Consider the following 21198-nt stretch of genomic DNA (forward strand, 5'->3'; position numbering starts at 1 on the left):
TATTTGCCTAGCACTAGGTGGCGATGATCACGAAAGGGATCTACAGCACAGGAGTGGAGGTGCGAGACCTGTCTTTTTTCCGGGCTACAATCATCATCTGTCGTCGATATCACGTATCACACATAGCATGATCACGACGAATGGAGTTCTTTTCTCACTGCCCAGGCAAGCCCGAGCACGCAACGATAAACAAAGAGCTCAAAGTGCATCTCTCGTCACCTGGAGGCAGTGTAATACCAGGGACACTGTGGGTGGGAAATCATGTTGCAAGCACAGAGGAGACCACCTCGAGTTTCAAAAATAGGAGATAATCACGATTGATGTCCTTAGACATCTTTTCTCAGAGATTAAACTGAAAAGAACAGATACTAACACTTGATCTAAGCCAAAAGGCAAAGAGAGCTAAGGAGAAAAGAAGAAAGGAAAAGCGTAGCTTGGAGGGGCAGGGCGAGATTATATACTGGATCTGAAGGCGGTGAGAGGCAGAGTGATCTGAAGAGTGGCAGAATTTGGGCCAATGAAACATCGAAATTTCAGCAGGATGCTGCCTGTTGATTCACAGTGGGTAGGAGCGCTCCACCGAGAGTGGGAGCGCAGGCAGAAAAGCTTCGTGTGAAGAACATAGATATCAGCCAAAACTCAACCTTCACATCAAACTTTTGCGGATTCATGAACCTTGAGTTTAATTACTTGCCGCTTTGCCTATAAATATCAGCCATCATGTCGCGCCCTCCATCGCCTTTTGCCGAGATCATTTTTTCGCCGTCTTAGGAAGAAGAAGAGAAGACTGAGCCCGGTTCTACCATGGCCGAGACAAACATCACCAACGAAGAAGCGGATGGATACTACGTCGGGCTTTTCAGCTGTCCCAGACTTGTCGCTAGATCTAACACAAATGAGCCCTGGAGCCCTGTCCATGATGGCTGGACGGTGCTCAAGACGCTTGATCCAATTGGGGAACACGCAATTGTTTCTCTATGGGACCAGGCGAGTAGCGAACTGCGATCGGCTATCATAAATGCACTGAAAGACATCAACTGGACAGCGATCGACATCCTCAGACTCGGATACTGTCGACGTCCTGGCACCATTGCTGAGCCAGACGAAATGTTCCCAAAGCTTCTCATCTCTGTCCAGCCAAATTCTGTTGATAGACTGTTGGGATCCAAGGTTACACTGGACTGCCGAAAGATTCTTCAGGGTTACGGTATTAACGATATGGAAGTCGAAATAATGGAAGCTTATGTTTCCATGTTCAACTCTCCTAAGTTGACGTCCCAGCCCATCACAGACGATGTCCAAATGGACGCACAGCTTTCTGAGTTTGTTGGAGCTTGCATTGCGAATAAGGCGACTCCTTTTCGCGAAGGCACCAAAGGGTTCTATGTTCGCATTAAGGACACAGACAAACTTCTTTTTGTCACCTGCCGCCATGTGCTATTCAACGACAGCTTTCCGAATGTCGATTACGACCATAACGGCAATGCTCCAAACATGGTCATTCAGCCGGGACAAGAAACCTACGAATATTTTGTTCGTCAACTCTCAGACTACACTGCCATGCTTCAGAACCTTGGAGATAAAGCTACGCCAGCTCAGAGGGAGGAGCTGGATAGGGCCAAAGAAATGAAGGAAAAATTTGGAAAGCTTCACGACAGGAAATCACGTATCATTGGACATGTCTTGTACTCTCCCAAGTACAGTCTTGTTACTTCAAAGACAGGCGCCGATCGTCTAAGGGATTGGGCCTTAGTTGAACTACACCAAGATAAGCATGAGACTGTCTTCAGCGAAATGAGAAACATGGTCGTGGCAGGTCCCCGCGCAGATAGAGAACTGTGGAGAGTCCTCTATGATGAACTTGGCGATGAAGACCGAAGACGCGTTGAGAAACAGCTTCCATTCCATCACACAAACACCTACGATCTCACTAGAACTGTACAGGAGTTTGAAATAAGATTTCCGAACGAAGCTTCCCGAAGTCTGGAGAATCAGCGCGCTATGGTAGTGGCAAAGTTTGGTCGAAGTACAAGCCTCACCTTCGGTGTTGCGAACGAGGTTAAGTCAGTATGTCGAATGCCAGTACTAGGAAAAGAGTTTATCTCTGAAGAGTGGTGTATTCTTGGGCATAAGAAGAGAGGACAACGCCGTCAACCCTTCTCTGAGGATGGAGATTCTGGATCGTGTATCCTGGACATGTACGGTCGGGTTGGTGGAATGTTGACAGGTGGAAAACCAGCACAAAAGGACGACTCGGACATTTCCTATGCTACTCCGATTGACTGGTTACTGAAGGACATCAAGCAGGAGAGTGGGCTTAATGTTAAGCTGGCATAATGGATGTATATGTGATTATTTGGTTTGGGAAGGAGTGATACCTAGGACCCGCTCTGCTGGAGCGCGGGCGGCTGGGAAGGATTGTGTTGCTGCTGGTTGGTGGTACCTGCCATGAACAATATGAAGTGGCTTAGTATTGTTCTTCAGCGCCCACCTCCAGAATGGGAACATGAAGAATACCTAAGGTAGCCACAACTCCAATACCAACATGCTCATAATTGAAGCTGTGATATATGATTGATATCTTGAAGTTGATGTCGTAATATGATATCCAAATTCGATACAAAAACAGCCAGTTCCCTCCGATAGTTGCGCATCTCAGCAAGCTCAACCTCAACTTGACGAGCAGACCTGCAATCTTCATATCGATATCTCTTTACAGTTCAATCTCTATCGCCATGTTGGTGACCAATTCTCTCAAGGTCTGGGGCCTACTCTTTAGTGTAACTTCTGTTCTGGCAAGCCCAATTGTCCTCGAATCTCTGGATGAGACCCCTGCCGACTGGCAGGAATCCGACTCACCAGACCCTGATCAGATCATTGACTTCTCTATTGGCCTCCAGCCTGAAGATAGCCAGCTGCTTGATACTACTCTCTATGGAGTCTCAGATCCCGACCATCCCAGTTACGGCAAATATCTCTCACGGGAATCTGCCAAAGCACTACTCAATCCATCCGGAGAAGCTACTCAGTCCGTCAAGCATTGGCTTACAGATGCCGGAATCCCCGAGCACCATGTCCGTGACGAGGGCGAATGGCTCCATGTGCGCACGACTGTCAGCCAAGCCGAAGGAATGTTGAGCACCCGCTTCTCTGTCTTTGCTCGTGACAATGAACGGATTGTCAGAACCAGAGAGTACTCAGTTCCTCATGAGATCGTCCACCATATTGCAACTATCCAGCCCACCACATTCTTTCCTGTCTTTGATAAAAAAGGAAATATCGATGACTCCGGGCTCAGACTCACAAAACGAGACGACAAGTACGGAAAGAAGCCACCAAAGGACGGTAATAATGGCGGCCCGGGACCCATAAACTTGGAGAAGTGCAAGACGGAACTGACGCCCGCCTGCATTCGAGAGATCTACAAGATGCCAAAGAACTATCCAAAGGCGGAGAAGGGATCCTTATACACAGTCGTCAGCTTCCTCAACGTAAGTATACTTGGCGTCCTGGTAGGCTGTTTACTGACATATGTTAGATGACTGCTCAAAACGCGCAGCTCCAAGAGTTCTTCCGACGCTTTGCCCCTGACCTCGAGGGCGTCACTTTCCGCAATGCATCTGCAGCAGGTGGAGAGAACCCACAGAGTGCCAGAATTCGAAGCAACGAGGGAAATTTGAACACCCAGTATGCCATCTCCTTGGCCCACCAAGTCCCAGTGGAACATCTTACTGTTGGAGGCTTCAATTACGACTTCAGTCCGGATTTGGAGTGAGTATCTTTGGGATCATCCAAATATGCGCCACTAACTGTATCACAGCTTGCAGAAGGTGCCTGGAGACTTCACTCGATCCATTGAGAATTGGCTTGGATTGGCTGAGTATCTCTTGAACCTGCCAGACAAGAAGCTCCCACGAGTTGTCTCCATCTCGTGGGGTAATTACGAGCAACATATTCCCAAGGCGTATGCCCGACAGGTTTGCAACAAATTCGGTCAGATCGGCACACGTGGTGTCTCAATCCTAGTTGCAGCTGGCAATTTCGGCGTTGGTGTCTCGTGCCAGTCAAACGATGGAAAGAACACTACGAAATTCCTCCCGACTTGGCCCAGCGTCTGCCCATATGTGACGTCCGTTGGCGGCACAGAGAGAAACAGTCCCGAAAGGGCTTGGTTGGATACTGAGTATGATCAATCTGGTGGCGGCGGCTTCTCAGATCTCTTCTCCCGCCCGGCGTACCAGGATAAGGTCGTGAAAGACTATCTGAAGAAGAATGAGAAGAAATGGAGGCAATGGAAGAACTATATTAGCAAGGACGGGAGAGCATTCCCCGACGTTTCTGCTCTCGCAAGTGGCCATCAAGTTATGGTCAATGGCCAACAATTCACTGCAGGTGGAACCAGGTAAGTTGTGTGTTCATGCAAAACGTACCTAGCCAACGTACCTGACTGACATAAAGACTCAAGTGCGGCGGCCCCTACAGTTGGTGCGATAATTGCTTTGCTCAACAACGAAAGGTTCAAGAAGGGCAAGTCTGCGATGGGATTCCTGAACCCCTGGCTCTACAAAACTGGCCAGGCAGGGTTTACCGAGTAAGTATCCGAATAGTTGGCGTCGTTGAAAAGTTGCTAACCCAGCCCCTAGCATCTTGGAGGGAAAGACGTCAGGCTGCCCCGGTGTTAGTCTGGAAGGGTTCCCTTCTCCCGAGATCCCCAACGCGGGATGGGACGCCGTCAAAGGATGGGATCCCGCCACTGGCTTCGGAACACCGCGATTTGACAAGTTGAAGAAACTTGCCACTTAGGAAGAGCTGACTACCAAGAAGGATGGCGGATTGTCCAAGAAGCTGCCGGATGTAGGGAGTGATTATAGCGATATGCTCTAAGGAAGTGATGTGAGGTGGCTACAATGTACAAGAGGAGGTCAAGGCGTATACATGATTCGATTCTAGCTAATCTCTTAGAGATATAACATAGGCAACAAGAACATTTTTGCGACAACTATATCTACAGTCCATCTCCTATAGTGATTGCAATAGTATTCAGCCAATACCTTTCGGGGACTCCTCTTAAGATCCAAAGACCTTGGACCAGTCCTGCTTCTTGAAGTATTCCTCAGCAGTGCTGAGTTTTGGTGCAGACTTGAGCTAAACTGGAGTAAGTGATTGTGTCAAAGTAAAGGCGATTATGAACTTACACTGCGAGGATGAACCACAGTTGGGTCATCTCGACCCTCGTAGCCAAACTCATTAAAGTAGGAAAAACAGTCAATCATCTCGCCCAACAACTCGTCAGACACACCGGGGGGGATAGAATTGTCGTCCTTGATGGCCTTTGACGGGACACCAGTGGCTTTTGTGAAGGTAGCAGCGATGTCATTGGCAGATAGCCACTCTCTGTAGGCGATGAGGTTGTGGCCTGCAGGTTCATCAACGATGAGTGCCTTGACGAAGGGGCCGGTATCCTCTTCAGGGGAGATGTAGGGGAGCTTTGTGTCGACGTCAAGAGTTGAGACGAAGTGAGCGACTCCATCGGCGTTCTAGACATGCGTTAACTGCGTTCGCTTACAGTGAATATATCATGGACTGACCTTGAAAGGCTGATTCGGCGGTAAAAGAACAAAGTTGCTTAAAAAAAGACCAGCTTGGTAGACACTTGTCTTGGCCCACAGATCAGGTTGCTCCCTTTGAGCATACTCCGTCGCTCGAGCCTTGCCATCAAAGTGGTAGACACGAGTATATTTACCTTTAGACCACTTCTCCGAATGAGACAGAGAGGAGAGAATAAAGCGGTCGAGAGTGGGAACTTTAGCGGCAATGTCAATGACATTCTTCAGCTGCTGTTCTTCATGCTGAGCGGCCCAGTCATTGAGGGCCTGACCAGGTTTAGTCTTGGATCTGTTGGACTCGTTATAGTAAAGACCCCAGAAGTCGCTGACAGCGAAGATAGCGTGAGCCCCCTGGAATGCTGCCTCCAAAGAAGAAGGGTCATCGAGATCTGCTTGGACGACTTCAGCGCCCTTGGAAGATAGAGCTTTGGCTTTGGCGCTGGAGGTGTTGCGGGTGAGGGCGCGGACCTTCCAGCCTGGCTCGGAGAGGAAGACTTCGGCGACGGAACCACCTTGATTGCCTGTGGCTCCGAGAATAACGATGAGCTTGGGAGACATTGTTGAAGTTGGGATAGTGAGTTGAGGGGGTTGAAGTCAAGAATACAATAGATAGCTGTTGAGTGAAGTTGATGAGTGCTGTCTGGGTCGAGGGGAAGACCTCCTTATATAGCCAATCTCATGAAAATGACTAGATATTTGTGATGAAAAATCTGCAGTTATGCTTTATCAGCATTATAGAGTCTCTCGCTGTCGCCATCGATTGTCATGTCGTTGTTGAAGTTGCTGGCAGCGGATGCCGCTCCTGGCCCCATAATTGTCCGCTCTGCCGCTCCGAGTGTGGGTCCGGAGCCGGCGTAATAAACTCAATCTCATTATCGTTTTCCAATGACGGAGGAACTGACCCCCGACTCTCCAGTTCTTTTTCGTGGGCGATTCACTGTGGTTGATATGGGGAGTGTTTGCCTGATCGATGGCATTCACTGATCTAGCCGATAGACTCAGTCACTCCAGCCCTGGATGGTTAAGATGAGTATAGCAGCGTGCAATGGTTAATCACTGTCTGTTAAAGTTGAATATAAAAAGGACCGCAATAGCCAACTCCCCAGTAACACAACAACAGAAAAAGCCAACATTATAGCTATTCAATTAAATATAGCTAAATAAGCCACTAGAAGAAACGACTGTTATAGATAAACTACTCCAGCCAAACAGCAAAACAAGTCACATCATGGCCTTTGACCCCACACTTCCAATCTACAAGCACGAGATTCCAAAGAAGTTGGTGAAGGACAATACCAAGCTTGACGAAGCACTCATTGACATTTTCGGAGCCTGGGACTTTAAATTCGTCAATCGCTATGACGCAACAAAGGAAACGATCACAATCGAAACAAATGATGATAGGTCGATGGACTTGAAGAAAAAACTGCAAGAGAAGGAAGCTCTGGAGCAAGACTAGCCTTGTTGATAGTGAGAAAATGGAATAAAGTCGCTTGATTCGGCAGTACAGCAGTGAATCAGATTACTATAAAAGCATACAGTGAAGTGAATCGTACCAAGGAATGACTGTATCTTGATCATATGTCGAGCGTGTCATGCGAGATTCAGTGTCTTGAATCGAGTATAAATATTGCATTCCAAACCATTAAAACACCAAACTGAAAACAAACAATATCGCCATGGCTCCCGAGTACGAAACAGCCTTTAGCCGCACTCTTCCCTTCACAACCCACAAGATCCCCCAAGAGCTGGTAAAGAATGAACAAGAGTTCTACAAAGCTCTCTGCGACAAGTTCGGCGCCTGGACATGGGTATGCGAGAAGAAGGAGGGGAATTATGTAGTTGAAACAAATAAGGAGGCGCCGGAAGACTTGAAGAAGGATCTTCAGGAGAAGGGCGTCTTGAAGGGTGATGAACACCTGATTCAAGCCGCTTGTTGATTCAGAGCGAAGATGGATATGAAGGTCGGGCGGAGACAATAGAGAGTCCGCACCACTGATCCGTAATTTGGAATATTTGCAACATGAGATGTAATTAATTAATTAATTAATTGATTAATTGGAAAGTCTTGAAATTGTAGCGCCAGTGGCTTACTTTTCTCACTGCGGGTGACGTTGACATGAACGGACTCGAGCGGCCCTTGTCCGCTCCCACTTCCCGTTCTCATTCCGGGCCGCTCTCGTAAGATTGAGCGGAGGTCTTCCTCCAAGGAACTTACCTGTAGGTACAGGTACTCTGGTATGGACCCAGTTACCTTGAGCCGCTCGACTATGTCGCCATTTGATATGAGATCGTGCTGATAGACTTTTGATCCTGTATCAATCTATCAGGTAGGACATGGATCTGTCACAATGTTACCTATACTCCAATAGCATCAGCACTTATTAGGGTTTTCGTATTCGCCCCCGCGTCTCCTATAGAACATATAATATAGGCGATATGATATCCGCCAACCATTATGATCGAGCTGTCGCATCATAGCTTCCAGACTGAGGCGCAAGCTGTCACAGATGTCAGCTGATGAGCTGGACTACATGACCAAGTCGGATATCAGACATCCGCTCCAGGAATTAGACAATTAGGTTTGCTGAAGAGGCACCTACTTGTATACACTTAGTTAGCACATGGCGATTCTAAAGGCACGGCATACGTTGCCCAGTCTTGTCAAGTCACTAGTGGTATATTCTTAACCAGATTTCCTGATTCCTTGAAGATATAATAAAAAACATTGAAGCCGTGTAGTGTTGTTATACAGTAGGTAATCCTAATTTGCCCTGATCCTTTATGCCAATACACCTTTACTCCGCTAACCAATGTCATTACAATTTCATATTTTAGTGTCGAGGCTCAAGAATGTCTAAATAGTCGCCGCATAGGGTCGAAAAGGAAATGTATGTCTCGTTCTTGAAGTCTGTTAAGACACCACCGAGTTGATCCTCTGGTGCTCCCGAGTCGGGATATACTGTCTTGTAAATCCACTTGCGTCCGTCAATGAGCTTATCAGTGATGGGCGCATCTTGCCTCGTAGCTTTGAATCCGGCCTGCAACAGAGGCATGGCGTAGGGGTGGAACCAGTACTTCTTGAAGTCGGAGATGAGGTTTCGCTTGCTGCATGTGGCATGGTAGAAGCCGAAGATGCTGCGTGTAGCGACGTTTGTGTCGAGATCTAGGCTGCCTACCCAGTCACGGGCGGACATTGTGGCTAGCTCGGCGGGGAGAGATTTGAAGACCTTGATGAGAGAGTGGTATACGTTCGATGGCATCTGGATGCGATAGGGCTTGAAGTTCTTGCCCACGTCGTAGACATCCTTGAACATGGTGGCTGTGTTATCCGAGTTGTTGTAGTTGAGCTTGTTCATCCATCTATGGGCGAAACATCCAGTCTGCACGAAATCCGACTCGAAATCGATGGCGGCATGGTACTCAGTGATGTTCTTTGTTTCGATAGTGGTGGCATTGTCGCCCATGCTGGCCATCATGTAATCATTCTCAAGCTGCTCGGCGCGAGAGAGCTCCTGGCGCGCATAGAGTCTAGCGAGGTAGATCTGATCCGACGTCTTGTATTTAAAGTTGGGGTCAAAAGTCTCCTCCAAACTGGCAATGCCAGCGTTGATAAAGTTGCGCAAATCCCCGACAGGTCCAATGACACTTCCTGAATTGAAGTACTTGGCGTCGCGATATGTGACATCACCGCCGCCAGTCTTGGGACCATAGACGTTACCAGGGAGATGGGATCCGGGGATCTTGGTGCACTGGGCCTCGTGTAGGGCCGGCCAACACATCTTGTCGGCACCCCAGAATAGAGTTTGCTTCAGTCCGCGTTTGTGGGCTTCCTCAACGGTTATGCCAAAACGGTCAGCCAACCGGCGGTCGGCATCAGCAGCAACCTTAAAGTAGCGCTCAATCACAACCTCGACGGGCAGCTGGGCCATGACATCGTATCCATCGCCGAAGAATACGAGGTCGTCATCGTCTCCGCCCTGGGGGAGTTCGTCGAGGTACTTCTTGATCGAGTACAGCTTAGCTGTATGCGCGGCGGAAGCGTTGTATTTGCCCTCGCCCTTCCAGCCGACCATGTACGGGGCGGGATATCGGTTTACAAGGGCGGAGGTGACGATGGCGCAGAACATATCATTCGGATTCGAGGCGGGCAGCAGGAAATGCAGCTGCGACGTCTTGATGACCTTCTTCTTTGGCTTCGAGGGCGCATGGACCGATGGTGAAGCCCCGGTCGATTTGGATCCAGACGATAACCCATGTGAAGGTGTCCACTGCGGCAAGTGTCAGTTCTTACGAGGCAGCAAATGAGGGCGAGGCCTGAACGGAACCCACGGCATCTGAATAAAGATAATAAGTCTCAAAAAGGATAAAAAAGACCAATACGCATGCAGCCACCATCGCCGTTCGGCGGTAAGGCGATGTTTTTTCCGACATGGCAGCGATGGCCATCTTTTTGCTACTCTCAACACACAAGAAGCGAATGAATGAACGAATGACTGATGCAGGAAACGAGCGACCCAGGGACACTTAAAACATTGTGTTGAATAAGGATCTCCCCAGGTAAATATAGATAGGTAAAGATAGGGGTTGCGTGTTAAACTTGATCAGGGAGAGAAATCGATAGTACACTACGTAGTAAGGGGGATGGCGTACGATACCCCACTTGTCCAATTTCAGATCTGATGTAAGCTCTAAGATTCGCTGTGCAGCCGTCTTTGGGCTCTTGTCAGCGTGCCATGGCGTTCTTAGCACGCTTGTTGGCGTGTTTTTCTTAAGTGCAGCCGTTACAGGTACAGCGTCTTTAATCATTTCACGTGATGATAATGGTGTCTGAGCCAAAGAGATTCTCTCTCTCTCTCTCTCTCTCTCTCTCCAAATAAGTTTTTTAAAGTGGACGGGTATGACGAGAGTTCAATTGATACGAAACTTCAGCCCTGTTTCGACGTTACAGTTACACTCTAATTTATAGCCTTGTTAGGGTCCCGCACCCTGTAGCATCGACCCTATATGCCGATCAATCCTGGACCGAGGTTGAGATGGTCTGTCCATTCTATTCCTATTCCTTCGAGTTTCAGATTTTTCCTTCCGTTTTCATGTTGGCCCTGGACCCCACTGTCTTTCCGCCGATTTACCTTAGTGATGATGGTGCCTGAAGCAGTACCCACAGCGGGGTATCTCGCTATAAATGCATGATATCCGCAAAGTCTCTGAAAGCAATTTTAAGAGACTTTGAACCCTCCAGAGACAGAAAGAATGGTTGGTAGGGTATCATCGCTCCTAGTGACCAAAGAATGTTTCAATCATGGCGATATAGAAATCGCTGGCCATTCCTGCCCTCTGGCCGAGATATCCGGTAGCCTTCCTGCGACGGCCGCTGGAATTCTAGGATCACTGGCTTTGGCGTGTGCTGGCCACAGGTAGGTTCTGAAGAGTATTGGGGCGGGGGAGTTGGATCATTGTGCGATGCAGTTTGCAATTGGTAGGAGTTTGGGTTCTTTTCAGATGTTGAGTAGTATTGGTTCGATGAGTTTGTCATTGAGTTTCCTGATAGGAAGCCCTTGATATGGTTCATGACGATCGACATGGTTGCAAAGTCAGATTTGAGCAGGGTTTGTGAGATGATGAGAAGGGAAGCTGTGATGCCAATGATACAGTGGTAGTGACGAATACAATGGAATGATCTATTCGAATCATCGTCCTCTTAATTCAAGACTGAGACTTTATATATAAGACAAATCCGTTATTTTTGGAGTCGCTGTCTCGACTGATCAGCATGATCATCTACGTAGCCTCGATGTTAGTCGTCGTGGCTTAGCTCGCCCAATATTCCGATTCCGGCTTATCCGCCCCTTTACCACTCGCCAGCTCGCCAATTGCAAAGTGCGAGTGAGGCTCATCCCTTCAACACGCGTATCGAATTGGTGTGCTGCGGAATCCCGATAAGGCTGACACTCTCCTGATAGTGCGTAAGACGCGCCGCAATGAGCTCCATCAAGAGTAGTTGCTGTTCTTGTTCTGGGCAACGGCTTCGATCGCGGCGATCCGACTTTTTGTCAACTGCTCCGAAACAGAGGCCGGGAGCTCCGCGGAGGAATCCGCTGATGTTTGAGTTTATGGGGAATTTAGATTTTACTAATCGATGGAGATGAAACTCAAGATGATTGTTACTCTCGGCACTTTCAAGAATTGCATCATTCAAAACATACTTTAGGCCAAGTACCACCATCGCGTTGATAGTTATCGTGTTTATCATCGTCAGCTGTTATAGGATCTCAGCTACTAAGCACCCTCTTCTTATATCTTCACAGGGCGATACACAAAATACTCAAACTCTGCCAACTTGCCATTCCCGTTCAAGTCCGAGCAAGCCATACCAACAAACGCACCAGTGAAAGAACCGCCCGAACCTCGTGGACCACAGCTACACTCGTCTGAAAGTTGAGAAGCGTCCAAGACAGGTCCGTACTTCTCAAGTGGCGTATCTTCAATAGAGTAATAGAACTGCAACTCTGCCTCTCTTATAGTGAGCGCCAATTTGACCTTTCCTGCTGGTGGGAGACTAATTGGATCAAGATGATGGATCTGGAGTGACCCCGTAGGCCATGATTCTTCCGAGCTCATTATAGACAAGAGTCTCTCGCCATCTTCATTAGCCGTGATGTGAAGATAGAAAAAGTTGAAACGGCTGTAATAAGCTGTCAGACCTGCAAACTCGCGTTCGTTCTCAGGTTTGAAGTCGATAAGTGTCTCAGCGTCATAAGAGAAATGAGTCTGGCGACGAGCTACGAGGGCTTGTTCGAACCAGGAACCAATAGCATCACGCCCGTACAGGACCAATTTTCCATTGGTAGAGAATATTTTCTCTGGCTCTGGTGTGCGAAGCCACTGAAAATCGATTGGCAAACCATTGTCGAAAGTGTATCGAATCTCTCGCCAGTGGTCATCTTGATCTCGTGTACCCGGCACATCAACCAGTGTCGAAGGTACTGGCCCGTTCTTAACGTATAACCAGTCATCATCTTTCCAAAATGCTTCTTGAATAGCTGTTTCTCGTCCAAGAACACTCCGGCGTTTCTCTGTTATCGGCCGACTGAGAAGATGAACCAGATATGTTCTTCCGTCTGGTGTCTCAACAAGATCACCGTGCCCTGCGCGCTGAAGTTCTGCCGACGGAGACTCTCTTGAGGAAAGAATGTACTTATCCGGATGCAGCTCGTAAGGCCCCCAGATGCTTCGAGATCGAGCAAGAGTGCATGAGTGATCGTATGAAGTTCCACCTTCGGCTGTAAGAAGATAATACCACCCGTTCCGTTTGTAAATATGTGGTCCCTCCGTTATACCAATTTCAGTCCCATTGAAGATCTTTTTCTGTGGACCAATAAGATTTCCAGCCTCTGGGTCAAACTCCTGCATCATGATGCCACAGAAATGATCTCTGATTGGGAAGCGGTGGTCTCTCCTCTGATTGACAAACCATTTTCTACCGTCATCATCGTGGAATAGTGAAGGGTCTATGCCTGAAGAGTTGGAGTGAATGGGATCTGTCCAAGGGCCATAGATGGACTCAGAGTTTGTGATATAATTCTTCAAGTCCCAGAATGTCCCGTCCTTTCTCTTCACGTCAGTATATACAAGCCAAAACTTCTGGCCGTCGTGTGAAAGACAAGGTGCCCAGATCCCGCCACTATCTGGATCTCCCTTCATATCTAAAAGGCTTTCGCGATCCAGGGGACGAGTGATGAGCTTCCAGTTTGCAAGATCAGTAGAATGATGAATCTGGACGCCTGGAAACCATTCGAACGTGGACGTGGCGATATAGTAATCAATACCGACTCTGACAATCGAAGGATCCGGATTGAATCCAGGCAGGATAGGATTACGAATGGTAGGCATCTTGGTGTTTCTATAGACTTGAAATTCAAAAAACTGAAGTGAGGATATAGGTTGGCTGCCACACGAACTTATACTCTGACCCCGCAGGAATCGCTATTTTACTTCACCAACAGACCAAAAGCAAGCCGTTTAGCCTGACGAATCTGATTGATCATTAGGCCCAAGATATATGGGTGTGATGCAGATCCATCAGACCATCTCCCCACTCTCGCGGAGTATCGCTCCTAAGTGCATGCGCTAAGAATTGCCTTATAGGAGATGTCGTAACAAGCATGATAACGTGAAATGATCATCAGCCTCTATTGATGCAAGAAGAACTCGAAAATATCTTCTATAAGGCCAGACTAAGTCTGACTAATGGTACACGAGTCCTTCTAGCTTGGATGCGGAGAATTACCCTGCTCGCTTATAAGTGCTGCAACCAATAGCCATCTTGGATAGCCACAGCGACCATGCGTTTATTTTCTGCAACTCAGCTCCTCAAGCTGACTTCCATCATTTCCTAGTATTCTTTTCGATATACTCCAGAACAATTGACAATATGTATCTCATCAACGTTTCGACGTTGAAGCTCGAGGAGTTCTATAGCAACATCCCTGAATATGCAATCTTATCACATACATGGGGTCAAGCTAGTGAGGAGGTCCTCTTTCAAGAGATGCTCGCCAACTCATCCGACGTGAAGCTCAAAAAAGGCTATAGAAAGATCGAATTATGCGCCAAGCAAGCTCAGAAAGACGGGCTCGACTACTGCTGGGTCGATACCTGTTGCATTGACAAGTCTAGCAGCGCAGAACTCTCAGAAGCCATCAACTCCATGTTCTCATGGTATCGAAACTCGGCTGTCTGCTATATATACCTTGAAGACGTGGTCCACAAGGAATACTCGGCTCAAGTTGACGAGTCTCTCGGAGAAGCACGGTGGTTTACACGGGGTTGGACACTACAAGAACTCTTAGCTCCGCGAGCTCGTCAGTTCTTCGATGCAAACTGGACCATGATCGGAGAGATATCAAAGAATCGCTACAGAGAACACCTCGTCAATGGTTTCTTTCGTATGGATACAACTGCCGATGAAGAAGGAGATCCTCAAGAGCTTGAGGGCATGAGTCTGGCGAGTCAAGTAGCCCAGATCACTGGTATTCCCAGGAAGGTCCTTTATGTCGGCGATCTTGGATCCTTCTCAGCTGCTACGAGAATGTCATGGGCAGCAAGGCGACGAACAACTCGTATAGAAGATCAGGCATACTGCTTACTGGGAATCTTTGACGTTCATATGCCCCTCCTCTACGGCGAAGGGAAGCATGCTTTCATACGGCTGCAAGAGGAGATCATCAGAAAACAGCCAGACCATACACTGTTCGCATGGCGCTCAGAGCCAACTTCGCCAGCGCCAACATTCAGTGGTCTTCTTGCTCCTTCGCCATGGAACTTTGACAGCGATCACTGCCGTGGTATATTACCAAAGCAAGTTGACATACCATATGAAATGACGAATAAAGGCTTGCACTTACAGGTTCGTTTGGTGGAATATAATGCAGGATCTGATGAATTCTACGCCATCCTGGATATCACTCATCAGTCAAATCCGAGGAAAGATATATGGTATGGCATCAGACTTGGACGGTTGGATAGCTGTGGCCAATACGCTCGAATCAATACGGGAGAGCAACTAGTTCGCGAGGTCGAAACGACACGTACGCTTTCAATCAAGCCAACACATATTTATATTCAGTATTTCATTCGCCACAACTGTCCACTATATGGCAGAAACAAACCCTCCACGGTTGTTCTGGGTTGCGCTATGGAGACGATGTCATTGACAGTCCTTGAAGCATCAGGGTCCAAGAGCTGGGATTCAGAATCATTCACGTTTCTCCCCTCTAAGGATGATCTTTTTTATGCCAGACTTGCATTCCAATGCAAGCCAAACCTAAAAGGTTCGTCTCCGTTGACTATTGGATGGATAGTCAGGAAGGATGATATAGAAGGTATCAAGTCTCATCTTGCCATTCTTAAGGAGAAGAATGATTTATATCGACCCAATACTCTTTGGGAGAATGGTATTCGATCAGGAATAGTCAAGATATGTCCTCAGTCGACCTATCATATTCGCGATGGTGAAATGGTGGCTATGATAGCTCTTCATGATCAGATAATCCTCAAAAACTAAGGTCTGGTAGCTAAAAGACCCAGTCCCTCTACTTCCGAGCTAGAAGAACCCAGCTCTCAAACTTGATCCCTCCATGATTTTCAACTTCCTTCTTGAGTACCTCTTCAACAGCCTCTGGCCACTTCTTCTCCTCCTCATCAGTATATCCCGCTCGAGCAGGACGCATCAGATCTCCCAGCATAAATTTCTTCAGTCCATCTTCCAGTTCAGTCCCACTGACGACGATACTATCCTCCACAAGTTTGAACTTGGAAGAGTCAAATCCAGCTTTGATCGTCGTATTTTCCAAGACACCTGGTTCAAAGAATTCAGGATGGGGCATTTTCAGAGGTGCAAGGTCTGGTCGGACAATAGCTTGGGCAGCGTGGATGAGTTCACCAACTCCAAACCGTTTCCAGCACGAGATGACAGCTAGGCCGCCAGGCTGGAGCGTACGGTAGATCTCTTGGACGCCCTTGACGGGGTCGGCTAGAGTATAAACACTGAAGTTGAGGATGCTGTGTGTGAAACGCTCATCAGGAATTCCCTCCAGATTTTGAGAATCGAGAACCTTCGCTTCGATCTGTGGGAACGAAGTAAAAGATTCTCTGGCAGCTTGGACCATTGGAGGTACATTATCCGTCACCAGAATCCGAGGGACATCATCAGCAGCAAGTCTGTCAACCACAACCAAGGCTGCTATTCCGGGGCCGGCAGCATTATCATGAATCGCCGAGTCTTTGGTGATAGGCTTCGTGGCTTGAATACTATCGAAAGCCAAGTCAAGGACACGGTATGTGCTTCTTCCGGTTTGTTGAAGATAGTTTGCCGCGAATGCTGAAAAGTATGAGGAAGAAGGGAGGTCTTTGCTCTGAGACGTCGCCATTTTGAAGAGTTTGGTTTATTGAGCTATCGAGTTATGGCTTGAGATCACCGTAAGCTGACGTTGGAAGCCCTTTATACCAAGAATGGCTCCATGGGGTTGAGGGGCTGGAAGAGCCTTCAGTGGAGTCATGACCGCAGATAGAATAAGCACTAGAACTCCTTGCCATGCAATAAGCCGAACAAAGCGAGAAGAGCGAGAATAGGAGAGATTTCCCGCTGGTGATGTGAGATGTGAACCGAATGGCCGAGGCCGCACAGCTCACAATGCAACAAGACTTTTGATTGTATTCCCTTGTATTTCCATGCTCGTGGGTAGTTTATTAGAAAATTATATCGATCTCACCCAGCGAGCCAGAATAAAAGTTCCCGCTGAAATGTTCAGGTCCTTCGGCCCCTTGCACCGAGTCCTGTTCTGGGCTTATGATGAAATTATCATTGAAAAGTGAGGTCCCATCATTTGATATAAACTCCCCCAAAGAATGCAGATCCTTCCACGAAAAGCTGTTGAATGGATCAGAGTTCATATGTCCTTCGCTTGATTCAGCTTGTGACTGTAAAGCTCCGTGGCTGGTCAAGGCCAACGAGTCTGATCGTCCTTCAACTTCGGGGTTCCGTGATCTTGACTTTCCGAGCATCTTCAGCCACAGAAGCCTAAGAGACCTAGCGTAGCGCTGACCGAGACCCTGTTGATTATTTGAGGTTTTCTGTAGACGAGAAATAGTCTCGTAGATGGCACGTCGCACACCTCGTGCTTCTGACGGTTTGATAGCTCCAGCAAAAATGGCCTGCGGATGATTATTGTCAGAAGTACCCGGGAATGGAGTTGAGAAATGCTTACCTTGAACAGAAATACTGCAGCATAGATAACGTAAAGATAAAACTTTAGCGGCATATACTTAAAGGCTTCGGTAGGGTCTATGAAGCTGTTGAGCGTGCACAAGATAGAATTTGCTGCATCGATAGACTCGTAAATGAACCTTGCGTCTGGGGCAGCGGCGAGTTCCGAGAATAAAGGACCCGATGGTCTCTTCTTTGATCGTCGGACAATGCGATTTAGGTTTGCCTGGAAAGCGAATGCATTGATATATAGACGAAGAAAATCATACGATAACATGAGAGATGCTTTGACGCGGGGGATGAAGCTGAGACCGCCCCAGGAGAGTTTCCATCTACGGAGGACTGAGGAGAAGTCGTCCTACAAAGTCAGCTATACGATGCCATAAAATGTCGAACAGCTTTACTTACTATATATCTCACGTATTCTCCGCCTATGTATAGTTGCTCTCTATGACTACTTGACGAATATAGAATATCATGTGCGTTACTGAATAACTGAGTGATTTCAAGATGTGCTTGAAAAAGGAGAGCGAGGTTATCGTTGCCCAGCTTTTGTGTTTGAAGATATGGAAAGTCGGCCGCTCGAAGATTCACGGATGGACCTGGCCCACGAGACCAGAATCCTTTCCCAAGTCGTATTGAAACTTGACGATCGCTCATATAGCAAGCTGTCTTCCCGTTAGTAACTATAGAGCACCACACGGTGGAGATTAAGTTACTTACTAGCCCAAGCTATCCTTTTTCTGCTGAGATGTTCCGGCGCACCCTCAACTCTCTGCACAAGACCAGTCTGCTCAAGGTTCTGAAGGTATGCAAGACGAATAGCAACACCAACCAGCATCCACGACCCCTGGTCCTCTTTGCCACATCCGATCATGAGGTTCTCTTCCAGTGGCTGAGGTGCCCATTCAGCGAGTATCAACAATGCTTCTACAGCACCGACGGTGGTAGACCCAGTGTATATCAGCTTTGAGATTTGAGTCTCCATATGTCTTGCACAGGCATTATGGGCCCTGGACCACGAGGGATCATCTTTTGTGGCGACGGTGAGGATGGCTGTGATGAGATATGGTTCGTGTTCAATGAGTTCTAGGATACGGCTGGAGTCGAAGGCTGCGCTGTAGGCGATAGGGAAGAAGATGTGAAAGTTGTCATGGTAGCTTTCCTGTTAGTCTACATTCGAAAGTATGTGTGTAGATAAACTGACTGTTCAATGAGAAAGGATGCTTCAGAAAGGGTCAATGCTCCAGAAGTAACCGGTGGATAGTCACAAACACCCTGGGATATGTTTGCCATCCTTGTCGAATTTTCGGGATCACCTTCAGTATCTTGCGTTTGTGCATGTCCCTCGGGTTCCATATCAGCCACATGAGCCAGCAGATCCAAAGCATCAGAGGGATTCAAGAGATCCGACGATGTGAAGTGACCCTTGAGTCGCCCCGCATCACCTGTAGGCTCTTCATCATCCTCTGATTGTTGGTCTAGAGGTGACCCAAGATTTGATGACAGCCATTCACTATGTTGGTCTGGTTCACGGGGTTCTTGACCTTGTGCTGGCACTGAATTCATTCGGTTGATTGGTCTGCTTGGCGATGCTTGGTGGGAATCATTTGTTGATCTAGAGTAACCGAGACGTTGCCCCTTGATACGACGACCACCGCGTCGAGAAGTAGCGAGGATACATTCTTGATTCTTCTCGATGCATCGCCGACACGGAGGGTCTCCAGGCACGCCAGTCGAATCACTTCTCACACGTCAATTGATTTCCCTAGCCAGAGTCGGCAATTGACATGACTTACAGGTCGCATCGGGTCTTACGAGATCTGCAGCTCACGCAGGCTCTCGAAACCCTCTTCTCGGTCTCTGGTCCCGTCGGCGGTGTCATCATGCGTTGGAGTGGAGGGATTTCAAACACCGAGAGGAGAGGAGAAGGGGGGGAACGCGGCATTTGAATATGATGAGGGTCTTGTTTAACTAATCATACGACGACATCGGCCTACGAGGCCTAGAATGGTATGGCTTGGGTTAAGCTTTGAGCTATGGACATGTACCGATGTCACAGGACTTGAAGATACTGAGCTAGACGAAATAGTCCGCTACAGAAAGTGACTAGGGGATCTAGATTCTAGAAATGACATGGAAGCTGAGGATTATTGGTGATGGCTATTGAATCTGAAAACCCCGGCCTTTGAATCGTATCACACTAAAGCACTAAAGAGCTCGCATCTCCAAGGGAATGGGTCGCCTAAGAAACTAATTTGTGGATATTCCTTGTGCTCCGACTTTAAACATCTGATATTAACGAGGGATCGGGAATAAGAGGACGAATTTGCGGCCAAAATGTATGATTCTAATACATGAGAATTACACTGTAAGAAATATCTATTTTAAATTCTATCTAATTTTATGGTTGATCCAGTTGCCCATGAAGTCAGAGTCTAGTCATCTATTTCAAACCACCACTAAGTAGAATATCTTGTCCAGTCATGTATCCATTTCTTGCCAACCTATAGCACATATTAGACAATGAAAATCAGTGCGTTCAACGGGACTTACATGATGATCGCTTCACAAACCTCATTGGGCGAGCCTAGACGATGAACTGGAATGGATGCGGCGATAGCGAGACCGGGGTCAGTCTTTTTCAACTCATCCAAATCACACCCTTTGTTCCATGTTCTACAATCAAATATCAGCCAAGTTCATAGTGGGCCAAAGGGAAGATCGTACTCTGAGATGGGCGGTGGGATCATGCCCGTGGAGCCAATCATAGCTGGCGAGACCTACACAAACCGTTAGTTTTATAGAGTTTGATAGAAGCATCAAAGAACTTACGATATTGACTGTAACGCCTTCAGGTGCCAACAAAGTGGCCAAATTCTGACCCATCGAACTATGGTTGTCAGCGTAATCACACGAGACTTTCTGTGTTCCTCACGTCAGAGCACCCTTTGAAGCAGCATAATGGCATCCATTCAGCCCGCTTCCACGGGAAGCAATACTTCCGACCAGTATGACTCGCCCCCAGCCTTGCTGTCTCATACCAGCAAGACAAGCTTTGGTAACGACAAACTGACTTCGGCTGTTGACCTCCATCATCTCATCCCAATCGTCTTCTCTAATCTCCGCAACATCGCGGATCCGTCTTCCGAGACCAGCATTTGCCACCAAGATGGAAACTGCTTTGTGCTTGGATGATACAACATCTTGGCTCAATAAGCTTGAGACCAAAGCTCTTGTCGACTCTCTTTGTGAAAGGTCTGCATGCACAGGCACAAACAGCTGAGACGGGTATGTCTCACTCAGCTCTTGTGCAAGTTTATCTGCCTTTTCTTTACTAGAAGCATAATGCAGACCAACATCACAACCTTGAGCAGCGAAGGCTCTCGCAACAGCGGAACCTATTCCGCCACTACAAAATCGTTAGTCTGGCTGACAATACACCTCCAACAGAATACCCAACTCACCTTGAACCCGTCACCAAAGCCAATCGGCCTTTGAGGTTGTTGTCTATCGTCTGCAATCGAAGTGCCATCCTTGCACGATTCCAAACTTGTCTATGCAAATCATGCAAGTCTTGGTTATTGACTTTACTTGCTCATCTTATAAAGGGCGAGAAGCTAAAAGTTTAGCTCTGCCGCTATTCCGAAGCCATTTACCATCGGCAACTCCTTTTTTCAAACACCGACGGCAATTGAAATTAGCTCTCACTAACTAATGAATCCTGGAGAAAGAGTAACCTCCCCCGCAAACATGGGGTCCCCATGGAGTAGAGTCGTATTAAGCTTGGGAATGTGGGCTGGTCTTTATTAACCCATCCTCCGT

General features: G+C 47.6%; 13 protein-coding genes across 13 annotated transcripts; 5 read left to right on the forward strand and 8 right to left on the reverse strand.

The window, feature by feature from the left end:
• The first annotated feature begins 611 nt into the window (after positions 1 to 611).
• Positions 612 to 2691, forward strand: FVEG_15178 (hypothetical protein). The gene has a single exon (XM_018904297.1). The coding sequence runs from the start codon at positions 805 to 807 to the stop codon at positions 2335 to 2337; it is 1533 nt and encodes a 510-aa protein (XP_018746993.1). The 5' UTR covers positions 612 to 804; the 3' UTR covers positions 2338 to 2691.
• On the reverse strand, positions 2353 to 2508 carry FVEG_03073 (hypothetical protein; the record flags this gene model as incomplete). Its single annotated transcript, XM_018890645.1, has 1 exon — positions 2353 to 2508. The coding sequence occupies one exon, from the start codon at positions 2506 to 2508 to the stop codon at positions 2353 to 2355; it is 156 nt and encodes a 51-aa protein (XP_018746994.1).
• A 44-nt stretch (positions 2692 to 2735) lies between the features above and the next one.
• Positions 2736 to 4803, forward strand: FVEG_03072 (hypothetical protein; the record flags this gene model as incomplete). The annotated part of the gene is made up of 5 exons (XM_018890644.1): positions 2736 to 3491; positions 3539 to 3771; positions 3821 to 4402; positions 4466 to 4591; positions 4644 to 4803. The coding sequence occupies 5 exons, from the start codon at positions 2736 to 2738 to the stop codon at positions 4801 to 4803; spliced, it is 1857 nt and encodes a 618-aa protein (XP_018746992.1).
• A 123-nt stretch (positions 4804 to 4926) lies between these two features.
• On the reverse strand, positions 4927 to 6164 carry FVEG_03071 (hypothetical protein; the record flags this gene model as incomplete). Its single annotated transcript, XM_018890643.1, has 3 exons — positions 4927 to 5145; positions 5196 to 5537; positions 5589 to 6164. 3 exons carry the CDS (start codon positions 6162 to 6164, stop codon positions 5068 to 5070), a joined length of 996 nt encoding a protein of 331 aa, XP_018746991.1. The 3' UTR covers positions 4927 to 5067.
• A 207-nt stretch (positions 6165 to 6371) lies between these two features.
• On the forward strand, positions 6372 to 7065 carry FVEG_15177 (hypothetical protein; the record flags this gene model as incomplete). The annotated part of the gene is made up of 2 exons (XM_018904296.1): positions 6372 to 6460; positions 6819 to 7065. 2 exons carry the CDS (start codon positions 6372 to 6374, stop codon positions 7063 to 7065), a joined length of 336 nt encoding a protein of 111 aa, XP_018746990.1.
• A 220-nt stretch (positions 7066 to 7285) lies between these two features.
• On the forward strand, positions 7286 to 7546 carry FVEG_15176 (hypothetical protein; the record flags this gene model as incomplete). Its single annotated transcript, XM_018904295.1, has 1 exon — positions 7286 to 7546. One exon carries the CDS (start codon positions 7286 to 7288, stop codon positions 7544 to 7546), a length of 261 nt encoding a protein of 86 aa, XP_018746989.1.
• Positions 7547 to 8249: 703 nt separating this feature from the next.
• On the reverse strand, positions 8250 to 10288 carry FVEG_03070 (hypothetical protein). Its single transcript, XM_018890642.1, has 2 exons — positions 9939 to 10288; positions 8250 to 9877 (listed from the first exon to the last, which is right to left on the reverse strand). The coding sequence occupies exons 1-2, from the start codon at positions 10053 to 10055 to the stop codon at positions 8441 to 8443; spliced, it is 1554 nt and encodes a 517-aa protein (XP_018746988.1). The 5' UTR covers positions 10056 to 10288; the 3' UTR covers positions 8250 to 8440.
• Positions 10289 to 10475: 187 nt separating this feature from the next.
• Positions 10476 to 11363, reverse strand: FVEG_03069 (hypothetical protein). Its single transcript, XM_018890641.1, has one exon. It carries the CDS (start codon positions 11188 to 11190, stop codon positions 10903 to 10905), a length of 288 nt encoding a protein of 95 aa, XP_018746987.1. The 5' UTR covers positions 11191 to 11363; the 3' UTR covers positions 10476 to 10902.
• Positions 11364 to 11846: 483 nt separating this feature from the next.
• Positions 11847 to 13499, reverse strand: FVEG_15175 (xylan 1,4-beta-xylosidase; the record flags this gene model as incomplete). The annotated part of the gene is made up of 1 exon (XM_018904294.1): positions 11847 to 13499. One exon carries the CDS (start codon positions 13497 to 13499, stop codon positions 11901 to 11903), a length of 1599 nt encoding a protein of 532 aa, XP_018746986.1. The 3' UTR covers positions 11847 to 11900.
• A 541-nt stretch (positions 13500 to 14040) lies between these two features.
• FVEG_03068 (hypothetical protein) lies at positions 14041 to 15672 on the forward strand (the record flags this gene model as incomplete). Its single annotated transcript, XM_018890640.1, has 1 exon — positions 14041 to 15672. The coding sequence occupies one exon, from the start codon at positions 14041 to 14043 to the stop codon at positions 15670 to 15672; it is 1632 nt and encodes a 543-aa protein (XP_018746985.1).
• A 28-nt stretch (positions 15673 to 15700) lies between these two features.
• On the reverse strand, positions 15701 to 16537 carry FVEG_03067 (hypothetical protein; the record flags this gene model as incomplete). The annotated part of the gene is made up of 1 exon (XM_018890639.1): positions 15701 to 16537. The coding sequence occupies one exon, from the start codon at positions 16535 to 16537 to the stop codon at positions 15701 to 15703; it is 837 nt and encodes a 278-aa protein (XP_018746984.1).
• A 319-nt stretch (positions 16538 to 16856) lies between these two features.
• Positions 16857 to 19258, reverse strand: FVEG_03066 (hypothetical protein; the record flags this gene model as incomplete). Its single annotated transcript, XM_018890638.1, has 6 exons — positions 16857 to 17321; positions 17375 to 17731; positions 17782 to 18041; positions 18097 to 18533; positions 18581 to 19117; positions 19173 to 19258. The coding sequence occupies 6 exons, from the start codon at positions 19256 to 19258 to the stop codon at positions 16857 to 16859; spliced, it is 2142 nt and encodes a 713-aa protein (XP_018746983.1).
• Positions 19259 to 19819: 561 nt separating this feature from the next.
• FVEG_03065 (hypothetical protein) lies at positions 19820 to 20908 on the reverse strand (the record flags this gene model as incomplete). The annotated part of the gene is made up of 6 exons (XM_018890637.1): positions 19820 to 19880; positions 19930 to 20052; positions 20104 to 20156; positions 20209 to 20266; positions 20312 to 20785; positions 20841 to 20908. The coding sequence occupies 6 exons, from the start codon at positions 20906 to 20908 to the stop codon at positions 19820 to 19822; spliced, it is 837 nt and encodes a 278-aa protein (XP_018746982.1).
• Between the last annotated feature and the right edge of the window lie 290 nt (positions 20909 to 21198).

The sequence above is a fragment of the Fusarium verticillioides genome, chromosome 5, assembly GCF_000149555.1.
Source record: "Fusarium verticillioides 7600 chromosome 5, whole genome shotgun sequence".
Lineage (NCBI taxonomy): Eukaryota > Fungi > Ascomycota > Sordariomycetes > Hypocreales > Nectriaceae > Fusarium > Fusarium verticillioides.

Coding starts and splice junctions, on each gene's coding strand:
- FVEG_15178 (XM_018904297.1), top strand. CDS start 805: ATGGCCGAGACAAACATCACCAACGAAGAAGCGGATGGATACTACGTC.
- FVEG_03070 (XM_018890642.1), bottom strand. CDS start 10,055: ATGGCCATCGCTGCCATGTCGGAAAAAACATCGCCTTACCGCCGAACG. Junction 9,878..9,938: donor ATTATCTTTATTCAGATGCC/GTGGGTTCCGTT, acceptor CACTTGCCGCAG/TGGACACCTTCACATGGGTT.
- FVEG_03069 (XM_018890641.1), bottom strand. CDS start 11,190: ATGTCGATCGTCATGAACCATATCAAGGGCTTCCTATCAGGAAACTCA.